Source organism: Amphiura filiformis, chromosome 10, assembly GCF_039555335.1.
Source record: "Amphiura filiformis chromosome 10, Afil_fr2py, whole genome shotgun sequence".
Taxonomy (NCBI): Eukaryota; Metazoa; Echinodermata; class Ophiuroidea; order Amphilepidida; family Amphiuridae; genus Amphiura; species Amphiura filiformis.
Window position 1 is genome coordinate 5,256,771 of NC_092637.1, and position 23,024 is coordinate 5,279,794.

The 23,024-nt window shown below is 34.4% G+C and overlaps 1 protein-coding gene across 7 annotated transcripts in view; it reads left to right on the plus strand.

The window, feature by feature from the left end:
• Window positions 1-23,024, plus strand: part of LOC140162433 (neuronal acetylcholine receptor subunit alpha-10-like) — a 310,611-nt gene that overhangs the window by 179,277 nt on the left and 108,310 nt on the right. For all 7 annotated transcript variants that reach the window (XM_072185661.1, XM_072185665.1, XM_072185662.1 and 4 more), the window contains exon 3: window positions 11,113-11,157. In XM_072185661.1, coding sequence (XP_072041762.1) covers window positions 11,113-11,157 — 45 coding nt within the window. The remainder of the gene's footprint in view (window positions 1-11,112; window positions 11,158-23,024) is intronic.

The window sequence follows — 23,024 nt, forward strand, 5'->3', positions numbered from 1 at the left end:
TTTGAAATCTTCATTCCATTGGGATGTATGCATGCATTTTAACTCAAATAGCCCAATATATACTAACTACTATTCATCATAGTTACTATTTTGTTACAAATAATAACTAATAACCTCATCAAAATCCACGTAACGGGACGTAAGAGACAAATTATGCTTAGAAATTGTGCTAAAGGGGAACTATTATTCCGTATGGTGAAGCGTCTTTCTTGTATATCATATGTAGACATACCCCAGTGTACACAGTTATGTGTGGCAGACGCTGCATAAATTGTCAATATACACAAGGGTCTATATACTTACATATTGTGTGTTCATGAATCACAGATCTGTGCATGAAATATAGATAATGATAAAAACACATGATAGTTGTGCTAAAATATCAACTTGTAAAAAATGATAAAGATTAAATATTCTATTTTATGAAATTATTGTATATAATCTGGTTGAAAGCAGTTAAAATAAATAAAACAACAATTTATTACTGATTCAACCTTTTGATGGAAGTGTAAGATTCTGGAAATATTGTGACTTAAAGGCCCATTCAGTGATTTGCTCATACGGACGTTCGTAAAAATCATCAAAATTCAGATATTGGTACCTTTGTCATTGTCATAGATGTGCTAACATAGCCTGAGAGTGGTTCAGCCGAAAGCCGTGTATTGAAGACGAAATAAGACATTTTACACGAATCTGTAATTTAGATACTGACAGTATCTCAATTAGCTACATGTAATTGAATGGGGCTTCAACTCTGTTTTCTTCGTTTTTTGCCAAATTTGTCATTTCAAAAATACCAAATGACAATTTGGATGACTTATCGTTCACTTTTAAGCAATTTAAAAACAATATAAACTTTTTTTACACTGGATCACTGAATGGGTCTTTAAGTAGCAGTTGTATTGTATTTTTCAAAATATTTGTAAGGAATGTAATTACATAAAATATGCGAATGACGTCCATAGTTGTAAATAATTATGCCGATTGTGCTCTAACACCGTACGAATGCATCCTCAGATTAATTTAGCATTCACTGAACACAGAAACACTTGCGATTGCGAACGATGATTGTATTCTATTTATAAAGTACGGCTTGCTTAGGCCATGTTAGTTTGCAATAATACATGCATACGAGCTGCAGTAATTAAATTCAAATGCGACGTTCTATAGCTGTGACTCAATGGCTGGAAAAGCCCTGAAACTATTTCGAGTAATGTGACTCTAGCGTGTATTAAAGGACTGCTTTTGTTTTAACTATATTTCACGTTCGTTAATATAAAACCGAGTTCATCACTTGTGTGACATTGTCTCAGATATTATTACCTTATCAGGGGCCCCTTGGTTAATTTCATCATCTCTAGTCTTAAGAATATTAACACTGATCCAGAATAATATTATTACTATGTTCCAATAGTGCTTTTGTTCTATGTAATTTATGTTCATTCATCAATATAAAGCTGATATCATGACATTGTCTGCGAGAGTAAGATGCATATCACTTTAAATAAGCCTCCTGGTTTAATATTGTGCATGTCAAAAGAAGTCATAAATATACTCTTATCTAGCAAAATAACATTGCTACCACGGCAATTTTTGATGTATGTCATGTTCATCTTATCATATCAAACATCTTCAAAAGAATGGGTAAAATATTTAGAATTTTTGACCATAGTCCACCTGTTAGGTTGGAAATGGTAACTGTAGATTAATATTCAATAAAAGTATATTATATATTTATTGATGCACTCTCTACCCAATCGTTACGCGGAGTGCTTCAATATTGTATACTAGTAATTGCACTCACACGCAGTTTCGCGTACTATAATTTGGTTCACCTCAAATTCGGTAGTGACGTCAATGGTTTTTCGCGGTTGCGCCACAAGCGTGCCAGCAAACCGCCTCTGTACGCGTGGGTGCACACTCAGCGCGTTAAACTTTACGCGCGCGAGACGATACTGCGGCGAGCTAAACACGCACATACGTCACTACCAAACTTGAAGTGAACCAAATTATATGCATTGTTTGTTCGCGCCTTGCTGGATTGATTCACTTACAGGTGGGTGCATTGATATTGGTCAATTTTTTTTTAGTATTTTGTTTGTCAAAAAGCAGAAATTGCCATAATTCTCTGCCGTGTAAACATAAGTAAATAAATGACGATTCCTTGTTGCTCGAGCGATAGAAATAATAATGCACTTGCATGCGCTCTCATGCGCTCGTGCATTGGACGCATCAACATCTCAGCGTGCGTGCACTATTGAGTTCAATAATTGTATCTCTCAACAAGTGATTCGCATTTATTAACCTGTGTTTTTTTTATATCTTTCATGTTTATGAAGCTTAGTGTATCTGTTACCTTGCAGAATATATATACAAGTTATTTTGGTTTCCCAGTTTAATTCATAATAAAGACTTACATATACCATTATTCAAGTACTACATCATAATTATGACTGATTTTATTTTGAGGTAGACTATATTCATGATTAGCTTATTTCAATATAACTTGACCCATTATTTGTCCAAAAATATCATGAATACACACCAAACCGGTTTAATATTATTATAACTATTTCTGATTCAGATTTTTCAGAGGTATTTGATGTTCATGAATTACTTAGTCGTTGCGTTGTTTCAGATAAATACATTCATCGCATCACCTCTTTTCGCTTGGATTGTTCCTAATTCGGCTTATCAAAAAATAATGAATATACACTAATCTAATATTACTTTTAGTAGTGTTTAGTGATACAAAGCATTGCTTTGTTTCGAGATATGCATGCGCATGAATAGCCTTGCTCATCGAAGATATATAGATAGATATATAGACAACACCTACTTGGGGCCTCATAGTTAAATTCATAACGGGTCTCTCTATCTATGAGAGAATCATACAGATACCCTATTCAGAATAATATTATGACTATATCGGGATCACGTAGAAATATCATGTCTTCAAAAATATCATTAAATCCTTACTTTGTGATTGATGTATAACAATGTATTCAGTATGAATTCCAACTGGGGTTTTGGGTTTAGCACCTTCCTGTCTGCAGTGTCTTTTATTACATGATGGTTCACTAAAATCGATTCTCTCTTTTTTTAAATCAGGACATTTCAATGGAATAGAATACGACTCCATGTGCTGTCTACATTCCTTAAAAACCCTTAAATACACACCAGGTTTGATGGAAAGAGCATGTTCATATAGATTCGGATATCTTCTTTCTTTTCCACTTTATAATGTATTAATATATTCAGTAAACTGCAACGGCAGGAAATAAGACAATCTAACAGCTATAAAGGTGATTGATTACACCGGCCCACTTAATTTGCTGCTGATAAATTGTATTTTGATAGATGCTATTAATGTTGTTTAATATAAATTACAAACTCACTCGTTGCTATACGCACAGGCCAAGGAGTCAAATTAAAAGTGTGTCAGATATTGTTTTATTATTATTGGTGGGAGACACTGAAATCATCTGCATCTTTATAGTGGCAAGTTATAATAGGTATACAAATACATTATTTTATTACACCTTATAAATATTCATTGAGGAAATCATATCACTTTATTGGTCAATCGCAAACGACATGACCTATTTCACCGTGCGATAGTTTTCCTTATCTACATGAGAACCTCATTCGCATAGCCAAAGTTCGGTGCAATAAAACAAATGCTACATGGTTTATATCGGGGAAAGGGGGCAAATATTTTTCCTCAGTATTGGCTACGAGCCTATCACCCATCACCCTCCGGATTTGGGGTCCGCAGCCAGTACCTTATTATATATACAAATATTGACTGCTATGAGGGCCATGGTTAAAATTGTAAGCCCAGGTGATCTCAAAACCATGCTATGGCCCGAGGCGTAATGTTTCTTCTTGTTTTTACTCCCGTTTACTTTCCGAGTTTGTGTGCCAGTACCAATGCAATGTTGTTGTCTGCGGGTTAAAAAAATTGCGACCCAACCAACTTTGCCCCGGAAGTAATATCCATCTCTCACACGGACTGATTATCAACATCCAATACGCTCGTTAAATGTACGTGTATGTTGCGATTGCGTAGAGTTTGATCGGGACGCATAGCTCGTTTCCATGACCGGGCATAGTTCATTCTCACAAAATACAGGACATAATTAGTTAAAACAATGCCCCTACTTTTAACCAATCAGATGACAGGAATCTATAATTACATGAGGTATATAATGAGTTATATATTACTAACTTGCCTACTGATGCTGAAATCCTTAATTCCGGGGTTGACATTCCTGGCATACTTGGTTTTAAACTTATCAACTCTTGATGTTTTTATTTCTTTTTGCTTTCTTTTTTTTCTGATTGTTTTTGTCTATATCTCAATTTCATTATTACCGATACAAAAACTAACTCAATACAAGACGATGCAATTATCGCATTGAGTTAATTTATGTATCCAGCTTAAAAATGCATTTATGTTAATTTTCTTACATTTTTTATTTCTTTTGCTTTTTTTCTATATCTCAATTTCATTATTACCGATACAAATTAAATCAATACAACACGAAGCAATTGCATCTTGTCGCATTGAGTTAATTTATGTATCCAGCTCAAAAATGCATTCGTCGAATGCAATCACACATAACACAAACCGGAAAAAAAACATTAATGGAATGTAACTACATATAAGACAATGTGTCAATAAACCGGAATAACTACGGATTTTCACTTCATACACAGCCGCCAAAATGCGAATAAGATTTCTGCATAATTGGCGTTATACTTTAAAGAAGTAGCGTTTAGTTTCTATCCATAGTTACCATTTAACCCATCCTCACATGATGACGAATCATACCGACATGATTTCATTTTTAGGGTCCCAAAAATTCAAATATTAAAAAAAATTCCAAGCCTACTTTCATGATTTTGAAGTCATACCTTAAAGATGTATTCAAAAGAGTATGAACATGCACAGCATTGTTTCACTAATTCTAGAGCTAGTACAATGTTTTATTCAAAGTGCGCCAACCTTACGAATGCAGAAAAAAGAGTTAGCAGGATTTGAGTGAGACAGAAGTTGTTTCAATGACTTCCCAGCATGCGCTTGGGCTATTTCAATTGCAATCCATACACCCCCTACGGAAAACAGAACTTAATCTCACACATAAGGAGTATGAATTTAAAATGGGACTACCTGTGACTACATTTGAAATCTACACCCCCTGTGTGGGATATCAAGGTAATGTCTTCCATAGGGTGTATGTATTTCAAACGCAATCGCCTAATGTACTTAAGAAGCTATTTTCAGCACTTTTTACATTCAAATGTACAAGATGAAAATGGTCATTTACAGGTAATATTCATCAAGACTTTTCTCTATTAACAGTATGCTTCGACTATATTTATAAATACGTTTTTAAATACGCACGTGACCACCTCCGCGCTGCCATAACAGCTTGTAGACAGTAAGTCTTGAAGTAACCTTCTACATAGCGGGTGGTCTTCCTATACATTTGAATGCAAAGGCGGAACAACATGGAACTGTAGCAAAATTGTCAATTTTGTTCAATTTTGTGATTATATTGTAAACCTTTCCGTCGTTGAATATTTTATTTTGATAACATATTACAGATTAGAATCAACCCCCCCCATGTGTAATAATTTTGCTATTCAATTAATACTTAAATTTGACAATATTTATCATCAGAGATCCTATCCTTTTCTGTATAATGATTAATGCACGAGGCTTTGGTCACGCTTGCTGGTCCTGATAATATGTCACGCGTATGGGTCACGTACGTATTTCTAAAAACATATTTATAAATATAGTCGAAGCACACTGTTGAAAAACACATGACAACAATACGTTTCTAAGTATGTATTTGCATTAATATAGACACAGCTCTGTGTGACAACATTGACCCAAAACATAAGCCGCAATAGCTTTGCAATGCATTATGGGATTTGCATTGATTCAACCTTTGGGTTTGAGGCATTACATTATATTAATGCTCGAGGATTGGGTAAATTGACACAATTATATCCGGTAATTGACAACTGGCTTCGTAATTGAAGAAATTTGCCTTCTTCTATACCGCCAAGAACAGAATGTATGGTATGTATGTATATATGTATACATATATATAGATAGGGTTATACAATCCCATGAAGGCAATAATACAACAATGCGTTACATAAAAGTGGCAATTTACAAAACTAGTTTGAACATTAAATTCAGTGTGTGTTTAGATTGTTACATGGAAAACGTGGTTGTTAATATGTTATAAGAGTGTTTGCTGTAATTGGATGCAGTATTCAAAACTATACATCTTATTTGGTTTATATACAATCATTATTAGTATAAATTTGCTGGTGATATTATGTTATTATAACAATAATGGATGAATGTTTACTGTCTGATTTCAATTCATGTAACCTGTCAGTAACAATAATATACATTGGCATTTAGATTCCAATATATTGACATAACTTCAATTTGCTGAATATTTTCCTTCATTTAACAATGGTAAACCCCACTGGATATTTAAATATGGATGAAAAACATCATTTAACTATTAATGTCATACCTTTAATAGAATTTAAGTGCTATTATTTGAGCACAAACAAATTAAGCCCTATATACTGTTTTCAAAAACACGAGCATGCGTGCTTATTGAGTCTTAAACTACATAGCTTGACACGGCTTCAAAACTATTGCCCGATGCACAGACATAATGTTAAGAAAATAAAATTCCAATCCTCTTTCAACAAAACGTGACATGTGCTATCCTCAGTTGGATATAAACATTTTAATCGGCTTTCTTAACCTGATAAGGTAAAAATCTATTAGCTCTCAATGTGATAATGCCATAAACATAAGTCTAGTCATACCAGAATATAAGCAATGTCAACAAAAGTATAGTGTCTATTTTTCAAATGTAAACAACTGTGTTGCTTTTATCGTTTTCCACGCTATTTATTGTAATGCAAGTAGATTTAAAGTACAAACTACAGAGCTATGCCTATTAATAAATTACCGTTGATATGAGCAGAGAACGTGTCCTTTGTAGAAACGTTTATAGGTAATATTTTTCTAATAGGTTTGAAGAGAGCAATTGATATATCAATATCATTGTTAACTTCGATGCAGTGATTGATTTTCTTAACAAGGTATTGCAACCTTTTCTTTCCACAATCTTTGAATCAAACCAGGTCAATGAATTGATAATTTAAGATGCTTTTTCCAAAATTTTCAAACTAAAATTATCCATGAATCAATGAACTACCTATTGCTTTTTTTTTATAACTAATGCACTCAGAAGTATATGATGGATAATGAAGTTCGTGCAAATACATCAAGTAGTAGTAGTAGTAGTAGCAGCAGCAGCAGCAGCAGCAGCATTATTATTATTATTATTATTATTATTATTATTATTATTATTATTATTATTATTATTATTATTATTATTATTATTATTATTATTATTATTATTATTATTATTATTATTATTATTATTATTATTATTATTATACGCGTTGATTTAATAGAATGCATGCAAGTTTGATTTCCTGGCATTTGAATACAAATGATTTGTGCAATGTAAAGCGAAGGGCTAACGATCACGCCATTCTGAAAGCTTAAGTATGTCACATTGAAAAGCATGGTTTAATTCAAATGATCAAAAAAAAATACTTCTATTAAAACCATTTGTAACATAGCATGAAAACACTTATTCAAAAATTGTGAATTCTAGTCTACGCAAATGCATAATTGATGACAATACCCAGAAAAATAGCTCAATCTGAAACCATACGGCTACTCTCAATCCAAGAAATTCATACACACGGTCATATGAGGCATTCATGCCTGGCAATTACAACCCATATAATAAAGGTGATACCATCGCATGCTACAAAGTGATATTACCAGCATATTGCGTGTTGCAGACGGATGTATCTACAGAGATATGTAAAGGCTCCCGTGATTATAGTATTACTGATCTAGTTATAATAAGAAATTTAAATACGTGGAATTCAATGGGAGCAAAATTTGGCAGAATCCTCATAAAGTGAAAGAGCTTCGCGTAATGACATTAAATTGCAAAATGGCTTATAATATGTTATACAACAACAACAAAAATGTTTCTCCACAAAATAAGACAGCAATAAAGCCGTGTATATGGTGTATGTGAAATTTGTAATGAAAGGATCACATTGAAAACATCTTTTTAGGTGTAAGACCAAATTTCAGGAGGAACATTATGCCTTTGATCAATTTTACAGACCAAAAGGTGTTTTGACTTCACACATTTAATAACATTAATAAGATTTCATATTTTTTATAGGTCATTCTAATCAAAGGACAATCAAAGGCATAAAACCAAGCAACAAACAAAGATTAGGGGTCAGGGTCATTTTATTAACACGAAATGAAACCATCCTATAGTATTGGGCAAAATAGAATTTTGTAATAATATGTGTCTTGTAAAATATAATAAATTTCGACCTTTAATATAAATTACTAGTTCTCTTACGGCAGCTATGTAGATTCTTTTTACATGTACGTTGCTTATTTATTCACATAGTGAACTGCGCAGCCATTATATCTGGCTGTACGATTTGAATTTGGTGATTGGTATTTGTGCGACCTTATTTATGGTAGCTACGTCATACATACCTACTTTTCTGTTTATTTATCATTATTATTATACCTGTTTGATAGTTGGAATACAACACATCATATGTGACACATCACATCGAAACACGGCAGAAAATGTGCCCCAAAAAATAAAGAAAATAATAAGGAATTTGAATTATATTCGTCACATAAGATCACCATTCTACATGCGACATCAATGGAAGAGGTGTCATTTTAAAGCTTAAAAGCAGTCCTTTAGTCTGGTAAAGAAACCTGTAAGTTCATTTTTGACGACAACTGCCGTTGGGAATTGAGGTAAAACATATTCAGCCACATTGAATTGGTTATAATTCCAGGTGACATTCCTTTGAAATTAGCTCTCAATATTTTACATTAGCACCATGGAACGTTTGAAATACAGCTTTAAGAGCAAAACGACATCGCATAATAATTAATGATATGTAAATGTATTCAACGTAATGAGGTAGTTTCCGATTAAATTGCGGTTATACTATATACCTGTGTTCAATTAGCGCCAATTTTAAAGTAATGTTCCAATAAGTGATTTCTGTATGAATGAACGGAAGGATGATAAATGTTAATGTACGGTTACGTTAATCATGTGTGGGTACTTAATCACTCTATATGGGCGTTTAATGTGCAACTATTAAGCTTCTATAAATACACCATCACTGCGGCTTTGCTCCGCTGCTAATCAGCATGGAACCATGTTAACAACATAGCTACTATTGCATTCTTGTGATCAGCATTAGAACAGGCCTGATAACATTTTATATTGAATAAAATTTTATACCAAGCTGGCAATAAGACTTGCATTCTTGTGATCAGAATTAGAACAGGCCTGATAACATTGTATATTGAATAAAATTTTATATCAAGCTAGCAATAAGACTAAACGCTATGCTTGTGACGTCAATTTGCCGTCATTTACCATGTTCACGCGGGATACTGGTAATACATAGGTATGTGTCGTCAAAATATTGCGACAGGCATTGAGTTGCGTTGAGGCACATTCTGTACACCTGAATACCACATATATTTTATATATTGTATAGGCTACATAAAAAACAGTTAAGTCGTTTGCTGGCTTGATCAATAAACACGTGGTTAAACTGGCAACGCAATTCCTGATTCTTAAGGCCACTAATACCGAGCCTTTTACTTATTGTTTATTAGCAGGTGCTTGCGTGTTGCCTTTATCGCACTATAAATCGTATGCGCATTTTACCCCTCACCCGCAGAACACAGTTAATAATTTCACACATATTTACACACAGAATCAAGTATTTGCTTTCTTGATAACCACAACTGAAATGTAATTTAACATTTATATTGATTGGTATAAACCTGCAATTTGCTTACATTGTTAGTTTTGGGACTAAATCTCAATAATAATTATTATTTGAAGTTTTCGTTCGGTTAAACCCATTACAGTGCACATAATACAATACGCCACTGGTTTCCAGTGCAGTGGACATTAAGATTTAAAGATATTGACAAATACCATATGCAAGGAAATAACATCTCTGTAAATGCTAGAGATCGACGCCACTGGTCGAATGCCTTTTAGCTGAAGATCTCCATATTTTGTTAAACAATACATGGGCTTAAATTCCATCACACAAAGCATGAAGCGATTACAGGGGCCTAGACGTTCACATAAGTCAAAACCAACTAAATCCCCGTGCTCTGAATCATAACAGGGGTGGCTTACGGCACATTCTAATAGTGTAACACTGCTTGGTGATATGAACAGACGCTAAAGACAGCGAGAAATAATTGGAAATCGTGATAGATATAAAGAACCCGTATTAACGGTCGATAAAAAGAATCTTATAAAACGTTTATCTTAAGGGGGTACTACACCCCTGCCCAATTTTGTGCCTATTTTTGCATTTTTCTCAAAACTTATAGCGCATTGGTGTCAAGTAAGATATGTATATTATAGGGGCAAGGACTACAATTACTGCACTGAAAATTCAGCAACTCAAGGCAAGTAGTTGTTGATTTATTGATCAAATATTGGTTTTCCCTCATTTTTGACTGTAACACCACAACTGTTGTTTGTGCTGAAATAAAATTTCCAGTGCAGTAGTTGTAGTCCTTGCCCCTATAATATACATATCTTACTTGACACCAATGCGCTATAATTTTTGAGAAAAATGCAAAAATAGGCACAAAATTGGGCAGGGGTGTAGTACCCCTTAAGTCTCTCTTTCAACAGAAAGTTGGGTATGTTTACTTAAACCTTAGAAAAGTGTACAACAGGAGAATTAGGAATAAATTGTTCTTTAATGGATGAATGCAAATTGTAAAGTGCGTTTGCATTTCCGCGTATTGAGTCACCATTCGTACAATCATTTTCCTGTTAAATATTCAGGCATATGTTATAATGATAAAATTATGTGTTTCATGTAATGCCTATATATTTTAATTAATGGTTTTGTTTTATTTGTTTCCTTTTTGTTCAGGACGAAAGAGAGCAAACACTAACATGTGCTACATGGTTAACACTGGTAAGTATCAACACTCCGAGTCTTGGGTATTAGAGCCAAATGTGTTCGATCTTTGGATCGAGCGTCGATGCTGCTTTGATGTTTTATTAAGGTGGAATATGAGGATTTTTCTGGAAATGCTCTGAGCATGAATTATCCCCTAATTAATCAGAATTCATGGTACATTTGTATTGGTCAATATCGTTACATACAAAGATTCATATGTTGTCATAATTAACAAACAATTGAGTTCAGAAAATAAAAGGATCCCAAGCATCGATGGTCGATCGAAAGGTCGAACTAATTTGGTTCTAATGCCTTGCACAATAGTCTAAACTTGTTTCTTGATGTGGAGCTTAGCAAGTTAGAACCAGAATGTATACATGCGTGCGAAGTTTAGTTGTGTGGTACAACATATCAGATGTGCTTGCGGTTGATCAGCTGTTTATATAAAGAGAGATTTAGGTATATGATTGAATGTCTCCGGAACACATAACTGATTCGTTTTTACGCAATGTGTTAAAGCAACATATTCTTATTAAACACTTCATAAAAGGAAATATCTCCATTGGAATTGTGTGCTATTTTAACTTAATACCGTAAAAACTCGATATATGTGTTTACTAGCGAGCGCTTTTAAAACATGCAAACATGAAGTGCCCCATCCACAAAAGTGTAAGGGGTTTTCTGCAAATCATCGATACACATAGTTATATACGAACAAGTAACCTGCAAATATGTGTCTTAACCCCATTAACCCAGTTGGTTAAGCGCCGGAATTTGGTACAATTTCATGTTTTCAAAAGCGCTCCCCATAGTAAGCACATATGCTAACTATCGAGTTTTTACGGTATGCTGCGAGAAATTAAAAAAAAGTTACATTGTAATTATGTATCTTTCATTAAATAACTCTCGTGCTTCTCAGCTTTTGTAAAAAAAAAACCTATCATGTCCAAACAGTCATAAATCACTGCAATTGTAGATAAGATATAAACAATTTATATTTAATAGCAAAAATAGCTCATCATATTATTTATATAGACGAGTAGAAGTGTCCTGCTAGGAGAGGTCAACGATTAACCTGAAATGACCATACCCTACCGACGTCGAGCCTTAATTAAACAAATTCACCATATCGTAAAGTACAGATATATATTAGAAGCTTAAGGATATTCGAGGATGTTTAATTTTTAAAACAATTAGCCATTGCTATTTTAAAAGTAATAAACAAGACGATCAATACGTGTTGGCAAAAGGATGTGTGCTGAGCTTCACGAAGGGCAACTACTCGCCCGTTAACCTTGAATTACACGACCTTATCCAGGGTATAAAACGTTATTATTAAATACCACCATTGGAGTACAGTCTGTTCTGTACCGCCTTAACTTATCATATTGCGCCAAGAACATAATTATGTGTATCTTTCACTAAATAACTGGATATTTCTCAGCTTTTGCAAATCACGGAATAATAATCATACACAATAAGTCATAAATACTCCTAACTGAAAGCTTGAAAAACAAATCAACCTTAAGACATCCAATTCATATGGTTAAATATCACTAATAAGCCTGGGCGATGCATGGTAATACGACGATGAACTATTTGTCTGTGTGGCATCTGAAAAGACTGCTTTAAATTCACCAAGAACTAAAGTTTGTATAATATTGTATGGTGAAAATAAACTGAAACTGAAACTGATATAGCCAGAAAAAGTACATTTTGGGTTTTGATGCTTCGAAATGGTATATTTTCTCATTATATGACATTTTTGTTGTAATATTACCAAAATTCATCCGAACGGCATTGGTTTTTAGTAAATATTCGCCCTACCTGATTGTAACTTTCAGCTTCGAAGGCGCACTGCCATTTTAAGGCGTTTACAGTTCAGTGCGTTAAAACAAGTCTCAGGTCAACCTATGTTGAGTTTTTGATCATTTGGCATATAGTTTCACCTGTGTTTAACTGTGAGAGTTCTGAATATGAGACAGTTCCACCCGAAATTAGCCATTTTCCCATTGAAAACCGTGCAATATATAGATAATTAGTTGTATTTTACCATAATGCAATAGCTCATTACGTTATTTATTATACACATTACAAGTGTCCTGCTAGAAGAGGTCAAACCTAAATGACTATACCTTAAGCGACGTCGAGCCTAATTAAACATATTCATCATATCGTGAAGCATATTTAAAAATACATTTAGTAACCATTTCATTTTAAAAGTAATGAACACGACGATCGATTTTCCCGTGTTACGTGCTCATCTTTAGTGGTTAAGCATATGTTCCGAGCGACAAAAAAGGGCAACTACGCGCCCATTGACCTTGGATTACACATCCAGATCGATGATGTACGAACATGTATAGCCAGATTTACCGGTGTTTTTTAATATTGTGCTTTTAATTGTGGTCCGACTATTTCACACGGCGTTTTCTACCTTACCCGGATGCATATTAACAAACCAATATAATTCCAAGTTTTGATATTAATTGCTCCAGCTTTTGGAAATTCCACAATGCATGCTATCATTTTGTGTTCATACCACCTGAACTTTAAAAAAACATATCTCAGGCCCAGAGTCTTGGGTGGTTTTTTTAATTGAGGTTTATATGAATAATATATGTATGAGCTTTCTTCTGATGCCTAAGTATACCTTTTGATGTGGTAAAGTGGGGGTAAGGCTGCCAACTATTCAATACCAGGTAATCGGCAGCAATTGTTAGGCATTTACCTACGCAAAAACTGGACCCATGCTAAGAGTGATATAGTTGACCTGTCTGGTCTACATTGTGTGTAAAAAAAAGTAGATTAAAGTACAGGACTAGAATTAATAATTTAGGATGCTTCTGGCGAAATGTCACAAGACAATTTTCGAAATAAAATATATTGATATTAATCCGCGATGTTATAAGGCCCGCCGATTACGAGCTGATCAAACTATAGGTAACATTTCCTAATGTTATCCTAAAATGACAATCCAATTATATGAACTAAGGTATACGGGTCCGGCACCCTGCTAAACAACTAATATCCATCTATAGAAATATTTTTAAAAAGTGCTGTGATTTCTAGTGCGCTATATCTGACATACGTACTGGTATCAAGCCACAAGCCTCAGTACACTTTACAGGAATAACTCGTACTTCATCAAATATCCTAGGTTCTATTCACCCATCGCACGGTTCAGCCATATGCGAGGTGAGCTTCGATCTGGCAGCATGCATGAATGGAATGGAACCAGTCATATAACATTGCGTAAAGTTACGTAATACTTTCATGTCTATTACCAGTTCGAGGCTCTGCACGCATATGGCGGAACCGTGTAATAGCCGAAAAATCTGGTTGGAACTTTATTTAAAACTTATTAAGATTAGTGAAAATAGCTCAATGGAGAATCTTTACATATTTTGTTACGTAAACATATTCCCTCCGTGAAACTTCTAGGCTGCTACTTTTTGTGCTATGCAAATCTATAAAACCGACTTTAAAACCAATTTTCTACGTGAATCTAGGGACGTTTCTCCTACTGATTATTCATGGGTTTTTTCAATATTATTTAACATTGGGGAATGGTTTCTGTTGAACTTATTATACTGATACACCTGTTTTAAATACTTTTATTTATGCATTCTTATTTTATATTTGTTTATATTTACGATATTCAGAGGAGATAAACATGGGGTTAATCCAAATTAAATAAATGCATCAGATAAGAAATATTATTCAATGTCACGATATGTTTCAGAGATAACGGATTCTACCTAAGTCAATAACCTTGAAGGATCTCTCAACATGAAATATTTAATAAGCAGTAAATGAAATTTCTTTGATATATTCAAAGATACCAATGTGCAAATGTTTATTTTTAACAAATGAAACTTTGCTTTTAACCAAATGTTCATTCCCAATCAAGTTTAAAGGATTTAATCATGTTTACTTAAGTGAAATACTAAGTTAGAAAATGTTATGATTGTGCAGAAGTAAACACATGTCATGTGTGTGCATTAAAGCCTTTATATGCAACACGTGATCCTGCGTAAATTTGGAAGCAATCTGACATATACGACATCGAAGGATCAGTCAAAGAAGACCTTTTATGAAATAGCTGCCCAGTGTATATTTCTGAATTCTATAATGTACACATCTGAAAATATGACACCTCGCAGCTATTGCGGATAGGGCATTCTTGTATTAACCACTCGATATAGAGATATCTCTTCCATCATACCAATTCTACAAGTTTTCCTTGGTTTCATCCTCGATGTTTGCAACATGCGTGCTGCCACATATATGATACTAATCAATGATCACTAGAGCAGGGAATCCTTATGTGCAATAAACCAACGCTTATAGTCTCTGTAAGGGTTTAATGGTTAATGTACCAAAATAACATGTATGAATATTTCACCATCTGGAGGCACCGTAGAGAAGAAATGAAATGTACATTGTCGAGAAGGCACTTTTTGCAATTGCTGCCTTATAGATATTTTACAATTTCTGCATTCTATATCGTACACATGTAAAAATATGACATCTGGCAGCTATTGCAGATGGGACATTCTTTCACTAACCCTCGATGTGTAGATGGTGCTAATACAAAGGTCCCTACTAAATCATGTGTTTAATAAACACACTAAACACACATGGTATAATGTTGATGCTATCCATTGTTTACCCCCTCGTAGAAGCTCAACGTGAAACTCACTTAGATCCGTTGTAAATCTGTCAAAAACAGGTTTTCATTTGTTTTATTATGTATTTTCGTCTTCTCTGTATCATGCATGTTTCAGGCTAGATTATTGTCAGCATCAATAGTGTGCTTATTTCTTTTATCATGTTCATCACACGAGGAATGACAATTGTCAGCCTTGAGGGAGTATGAATTATTCATGATGAAGGCTTTTGGTGAAAACTGACTCTGAAAGGTCTTTACGTGGTAAAAATATTTAAAAGTTGAAATTTCACTAAAGCCATAGAAAAACAATATCTCTATTCCAATGATATCAGAAACTTCCTGACTTTCACAATGCAAAACTTTCTATTTAATGCTCGCATGGTAGTTCCTGTTGTAACAGATCTGAATGAAGTTTGAAATGTTTACCAAAACAAGTCGAGGACAAAAGTGGCGCAAGTAAACTGCATTTGAATCATTTGAATACGTAAATGATAGTACATGCAGTAGACTTTGTGTGGCGATCATTTTGATCATGGTTCAGGACTCAAAACTGTGAACAAATCAACATAGTGATAATACGATTACACGTAACACTTCAATGCCGAATCAATAATAAGATGCCATTTTGACACCCAAACCACGTGTTTAAATAATCATGACCATGATTTGACTAGCAGAAACTCATTCCGATAACTATCCATTATATGAGTTAGTATTCGATTTGCCAGATGTCCGAATGTCAACGACTCCATAGTTTCTATTATTTAGATCCATCTTTGTATTAGCGTGACCCAGTCTACAGATAATCTCATGAAAAGAGTGTGAAAAAACAGTACCGACCTTTTGCACATAATTTCTACAGCACACAGTGTTCAACTAATACAGCTGCAAACGTCCCGCCATTTAATATGATGCCTGTTTTCATGCGATATTATTTAAGTAGCAAAACATTACAGAACAAATCAAGCTCTATAATATTTTGCTGGAGATACACATACGAAATATATGGCCCACAAAAAGTACCTGTACAATATCAATATCTTAAAGACATTAGGCCTAAATAAACAAATAAAGTAAATATTAGAAGGATAATTTTATTTTGCGTATTTTGATATCTCATAGGGCACGACAAGTTCTGCCATTTTAAATGCGAAAAGAGAGCATTTCAAAAGCGACGCATTTGGGATATTTCTTCCCTCGGGTATTCCAACCAGCTTTTGTAACGGGCTCATTATAGCATGACAGATCAACATTCATTTGTAACTGTAATTCGTTATCAAAGATTTACACTTAATACAAATGTTTTTGTATGCAGGTGCTAGTTCTAATCTGAAAAATAAAGTTCGCTAAACCAAAAGTTACGGCAGGATTAGGGTCAAGGTACTAGCAAACCTTTAGGACTAGCGCACCTTAGGACTGGCTATATAAGCTTAGGACCAGCATAGTGCAGTTTTGTCCACGGCAAATTCACCGTGACCTTTTCAGCCATAAACCCGCTTAGTGAAGATTACATCGAAATATGCAGTACTAAACCATTATAGTAATCGATTGTCCAATGCACATTTCTTACCACGTGATAATATTAATCCAATGAGCGATCGATTTGTCCGCTACGGTCAACTAATCCAATCGATAATGACGCTATTGACATGTACGGGCGGAGCTCCACTAACTGAGTTTTGAGGATTTTTCACTGGTTTGCTATCATTTACTCATCAAGGCGGTCCACCGTCATTATAAGGACTATGCTAATAATTTAAAGATTGATACGTAGAAAATAAACCATACTTGATTGACAGAAAGTACTAAATTTGTACCTATTACGGTTTGGTGGCACCCCTCTTCCAAACGTGACCAAGTCAGGGCGGCCCGGTGAAGCAAAATGTGCATTGGATTAACGCGGGAGTTTGGATAAGATGGTAGATTTCCTTTCTCATACAAATGCATGGTCCCCAGTTATTAAAGCTTGTACCGGATTAAAAATTCAGATATTTTGAAAAGAATAAGTAATTGAAACATAGAGTAAGTACTAAAATCAGAGCTTTTATACTTTTTGATATATGACGCTAACTAGTTCATCTCCTATACCCACAGCACAGCGCTACCAGTACGGGTCAATTACCTATATGAGTGCCCCTGTGTTGTGTGCATACATGTAGTAAACAATAACTGCATGATGGACCATTTTGACCGAAAACACTTCGTCCAAAACTCCGTTCAACACACACACTAGCGACAGAGCGTATGATGATCGCGTCGCGGGTAATGATTGTTCACGCCAATCACGTATCGCGTTGCTCTAATTTGACGCAACGTATTGAACGCGATGTCCACCGCGTTATAGGTGGCGGATAATTTTATATGAGAACTCATTCATAATTTACATTCATCCATTCATGTTTTTATTTAACTACCTACTTCTCTATTTACAGTATTCGTAAATTAATTTTTGTATTTGTGTGTGTGTGTCTTATAAATGCATCAATTCATCTGACATTCTGCTTACGCAAAAGTCGATCTAAATCTCTGAAAATTGTCTTCGCATCTCTCTAAAATCCGTGTTGTAATTCTGTTCCATTTCGCGCTTGATAGATAAATTTCCCAGAACGAATATGAATCACGGAATGCATTGAAAGTAGTATTCTAATTATTATGTAAGGCTATTTTTATCCAGAATTTCCCTCAATTGCTTACATAGTGAACCTTGACCTTTTTCCAATAAGACTCTCGTGTTCAATAGCTTTTCTAAACCAAGATAATACTTGCACATGACATCCTTAACCTCGTTGGCCACTTGAAAGCCGTAAATCTATACAAAGCTTGTCTCAGCAAAATGTGTTTGGTATTGAGTGCCTTCGAGCAGATTTGCTTACAAGGAATTTGCAATCTGTGTATACATCAGACTTATATTGTGCAATGTGCTTGTTTTAATAATGTTTATGTTGCCATATATGTCAGTGTATGTTTGCTATCTTGCAGTGGAGTAGATTTCTTTCTGACATTGGTAGGGGGTGGGTTGGAAAAATAGTAAATCCAGTACATTTTGGCAATCGAATTAATTTATAGTACAATTGAGCGCGAAAAATTTGCCATATTAACGCTAAAATGGTGAAATATGGTGCAAAATTAGAACACATTTGAGTGAAAAGCACAAAAATGTGCACTTTTTAGGCTAAAATAGCCAAAATGAGGTTTTAATTAATTAGATTCATCCCCCATGCTTCTGGATCTACGCATATGATCCAAAAACCCAAGGAAGATCCATATTACACAGTTGCATTTTGCCCTATTGTTTTGTACAAAAGCGTTTTCGAACTAGAGAACTAGTGCCATACTTTCCATTAGCACATTAAAACTAGCGTCTTGCTTTCATTGATTAGAACTTTTGATTTCGTTTCTTCCTAAAAATTTTAATCACCGTTTCTTTAATTCTCAACCAATTTCAACAAATGAGGTCTTAAATCAGAGCTCATGAATACAGGTATTGGCTGCTTGTTTAAATTTTGACATATCTATCTTTGCTTAGGATATACAGGGGTGAACATAACTGGTACCATAATTCTTTTGCACACTGTATAGTAACTTTAATTGCCAAGTTCTGCGTCCGTGTTCCTTGAGAATCTTCAAAACCTTTCATGCATATTTCATAGTCAGTAAATGTTAAGAATTTCTGAAAACTCGAAAGGCGCTAATTCAACTTGTTAATTTATGAATATTATACGTTTTACTGGTTCTTTTGGAGCGTGTCTTTTGCTGTGCTTTTTTCATAGTCATTGAATGTTAATGTCTATTATCACCAATCGATGAAGCGCTTATTTGTACTCAATGTTAGTCGTTTCTCTGAGTCGTTTCTTCAGAGTGTTTCATTTGGATTACAACATCCTCCAATATATCTCTCGTGGGTTACAAAAACATGTAGCTGCTTGACAGTCTGATTGACACCCCTTATATCTAATACGAAAACTTCATTAACGTGTGAACATTCAATGACTTGATCAGATTAGCCTTAAGAAACTCAAGATTAACTAGAGACACTTAGAGCACACCATAAAGAAATGAGTTTTCAAGATGCTCAGAAAGAAAGACAAGCAGTTCCGTATAGAATGTGCTACACAATTATTTTACCCGCGAGGATTTTATACAACAATTTTGAAGGGACAAAAACAGGTTTAAACGTGGGCCTCATTAGGACAACGCGGACATTGCCCAGTGGAAAATCATTTCTTTGCCCAGTATTTGAACTTGAGATTGTCAGATTACAGGTCCAATTTGCTCTTTCAACATAGAACGACCATGTTAAGTATAAAGTATGCTTCCCAGCACATTGTGCTGAGGGTAATTACAAAACAATTTTGGAAAGAAAACAACGAGAGTTTTAAACATTTAACACTACACTATTTTTCGCTCAAAAGTCCCAGGCTGGCACTAACATTAGAGTTTGGAGTACAACGTAGTTAAGATTTATATTTTACTTAAAATGACAACATCAAAATTAACGAAAAGTGCCATTTTTATATCAATCACAAAATTTCAAGATTACACATAAAAAGGCTATAAATCGCTTGAGAGTTATACCAATTTTTGAATGAAGTATCACGCAGATTAAACCACATAAGACTACATACAATTTTTCCCTTGTCCCATTATGTCAAAAGATCCGATTTATTAAATTAGAAAGCAGTAAACAAGTCATGCCATGATAATTATAACCATTACCTAGTTCCCAGTCACGTGACTTTGTTGACTATTGATCTTGAAATTCTGTGAACCAGCAGCTAACTTCTGCAATGGCTGCCATGTGTTTTATGCAACCGGCGTCGAAAAGAAAATATCAATAAGACATGTAAGAGAAAACTAACTTACATTATCGACATTAGGCAGCTATTTATATATCGAAACTACGTCTTATATCCCTTTGCCAACATGTCGACGTTATGGCTGTGCCATCATCTTTAACCTAATTCCTAACGATTTTCGTCATAATATAACCTGGGTGTAATTTAATCAAGTATATAGTGAAAAAAATCTCAAATTTATGACGAACTACAGCTCAACATTTTTAAGATGCAGAGTAGTAGTAGCGGCGGCGTTTGGGACTAAATAATAACTAATTCTCCTTTCAGGTGTAATCTGATTCTTATAATGTTTAATCCCATTGTAAGTCGACGACAAAATTAAGTCTCATATCTTTTAGGGATGTGCCAACGTACTTGATGAAATATGGCAGTCGAATCTGTCTGGCCCCAAAGAGAATTTTATCCCAAAATCGCTTCCGCAATATTATTGTATCCCGATAGCAAATAAGATCAAATCCTTGATTAATTCACCAAGTTATAATACCACATTGAGGGCTCAACTCGAGATAAATTGAATTCCGAATGGCAAAACCCCTTATATATAATATACAACCAATGCGAGGAAAGAAAGAAATCAATGGAATTTGAATATACCTTATGGGTATACAAAGAAGCAATAATTCAAGGACGCCGAAACGATTAATAGTACAGGTGAATAAACAGGTTGAAACCACTTTAAAGCCATTATGGCGCTGCACCAGGGTGTAAGGTTACAACCTTCAAAAGTATCAACTTCCGGGCATCAATTCTGATTAAATTCCCATACCTGTATTTGAACATAAGACGACCAAATACGTTTCCTTTTCATTTTGTCATGTTTAGTCTTAAGAGAAAACAGTAAATCTGAAATTGATTAATTTGAATGAATTTATTATTGTGGATTTGACAACTTATGTATGCAGAGAGTTATGTTTAGACTTTGATGTGTTTGACGGTTGTATGGACGTAGGCATGCTTAAATATTGACCTCCAGGTGATAGCACGGCGATATACGAAAACCAATGCAATTCAATTTCAGTAACGGACAGTTACCATATATCATTAAAATAGGTTTAAATCCAATTTCAACGGAGAGGAATTCAAAATTGTATTCTTTGTCTTGAAATCAGGGGTTTGTTTGAACAATTTATCCTTTAAAAGAATAAAAATAAATTAAATTAATAAATAACACCGGTACTCCTTTTGTGAACGTTCTCAGAAATGCATCAACCAGGATGCAACCGTATCTGAAACACAATATACTGTCTCTATTGCGCTTCAACACCTTAACTATACTCAATGTGTTGTGTCCAATTGTGGCAAGTCATAATTATAACCAGTTCCCTAATTATCGTAGCATTTCAATGATTAATCTCTGCGATCATTGGAAATGACAAAATTTCTGAATAACAACTGAGAACACCTGGGTGATATTCCTGGAAATCCCTATACACCACGCGAATGCCATATCATCAACGATCATGACGATAGTCAGTGATTGTTAGCCAACAAAGTCATGCTAGTACAGTCTCAGGACGTATGAGCCATAAACATAATTAACTTATGCTCTGTTACATAAGTAATATTTTGTAAATAGTATCAATTTTGTAACATATGTATAAGATGACAAACAACGACCGAATGGCTAGCCTTTTATTGTCTTGTCCCTCCTTTGAGTAAGTTATGCATTAGAAAGGAATTTCATCTTACTTAGCATGTAAACCGTTTATAGGTTTTATCAATTCTTGTAATAATTGTTATTCATCACGTTGATTACACTCAATTTAAATGTCAAAATGTGACTAAGCAGCGCTAACATGCTAAGGTATATATTTGCATGATATCAGAAGATCAGATTTGTTAAATTAAAACGGAGAAAACAGGTCATGCAATAATACTATAGTCATCAACCATCTTAATCACGCGATATTGTTGACTATTGATCTTGAAATCTTGTGAACCAGTGAGTAAAGCGTTACGTAATAAAACAACATTGTCATAGCTGCCATGTGTTTCATTCAATCGGAGTCTAAAAGATAATACCAATACGAGAAGAATAACTTTACATTATCTACATAGCGCAGCTCTTCGTCGAAACTACGTTTTATCTCTCCATGACAACATAATGTAGATTTATAAGCCGTACCGTGATCTTTAACCTAATTCCTACCGATTTTCGTCATAATGTAACCTGGGTTTAATTCAATCAAGTAAAGTAAAAAAATCTCAAATTTATAAGGACTGCTACTCTTCATTTTATACAGATTTGGAGTCTTTAATAAATAAATGTGAAGCTTTTAGTTTTGCTCTTCGTATGGTTTCTTTGTCAGATAGTAGTGACGGCGACGTTTGCGTCAACTTAACCAATCTTC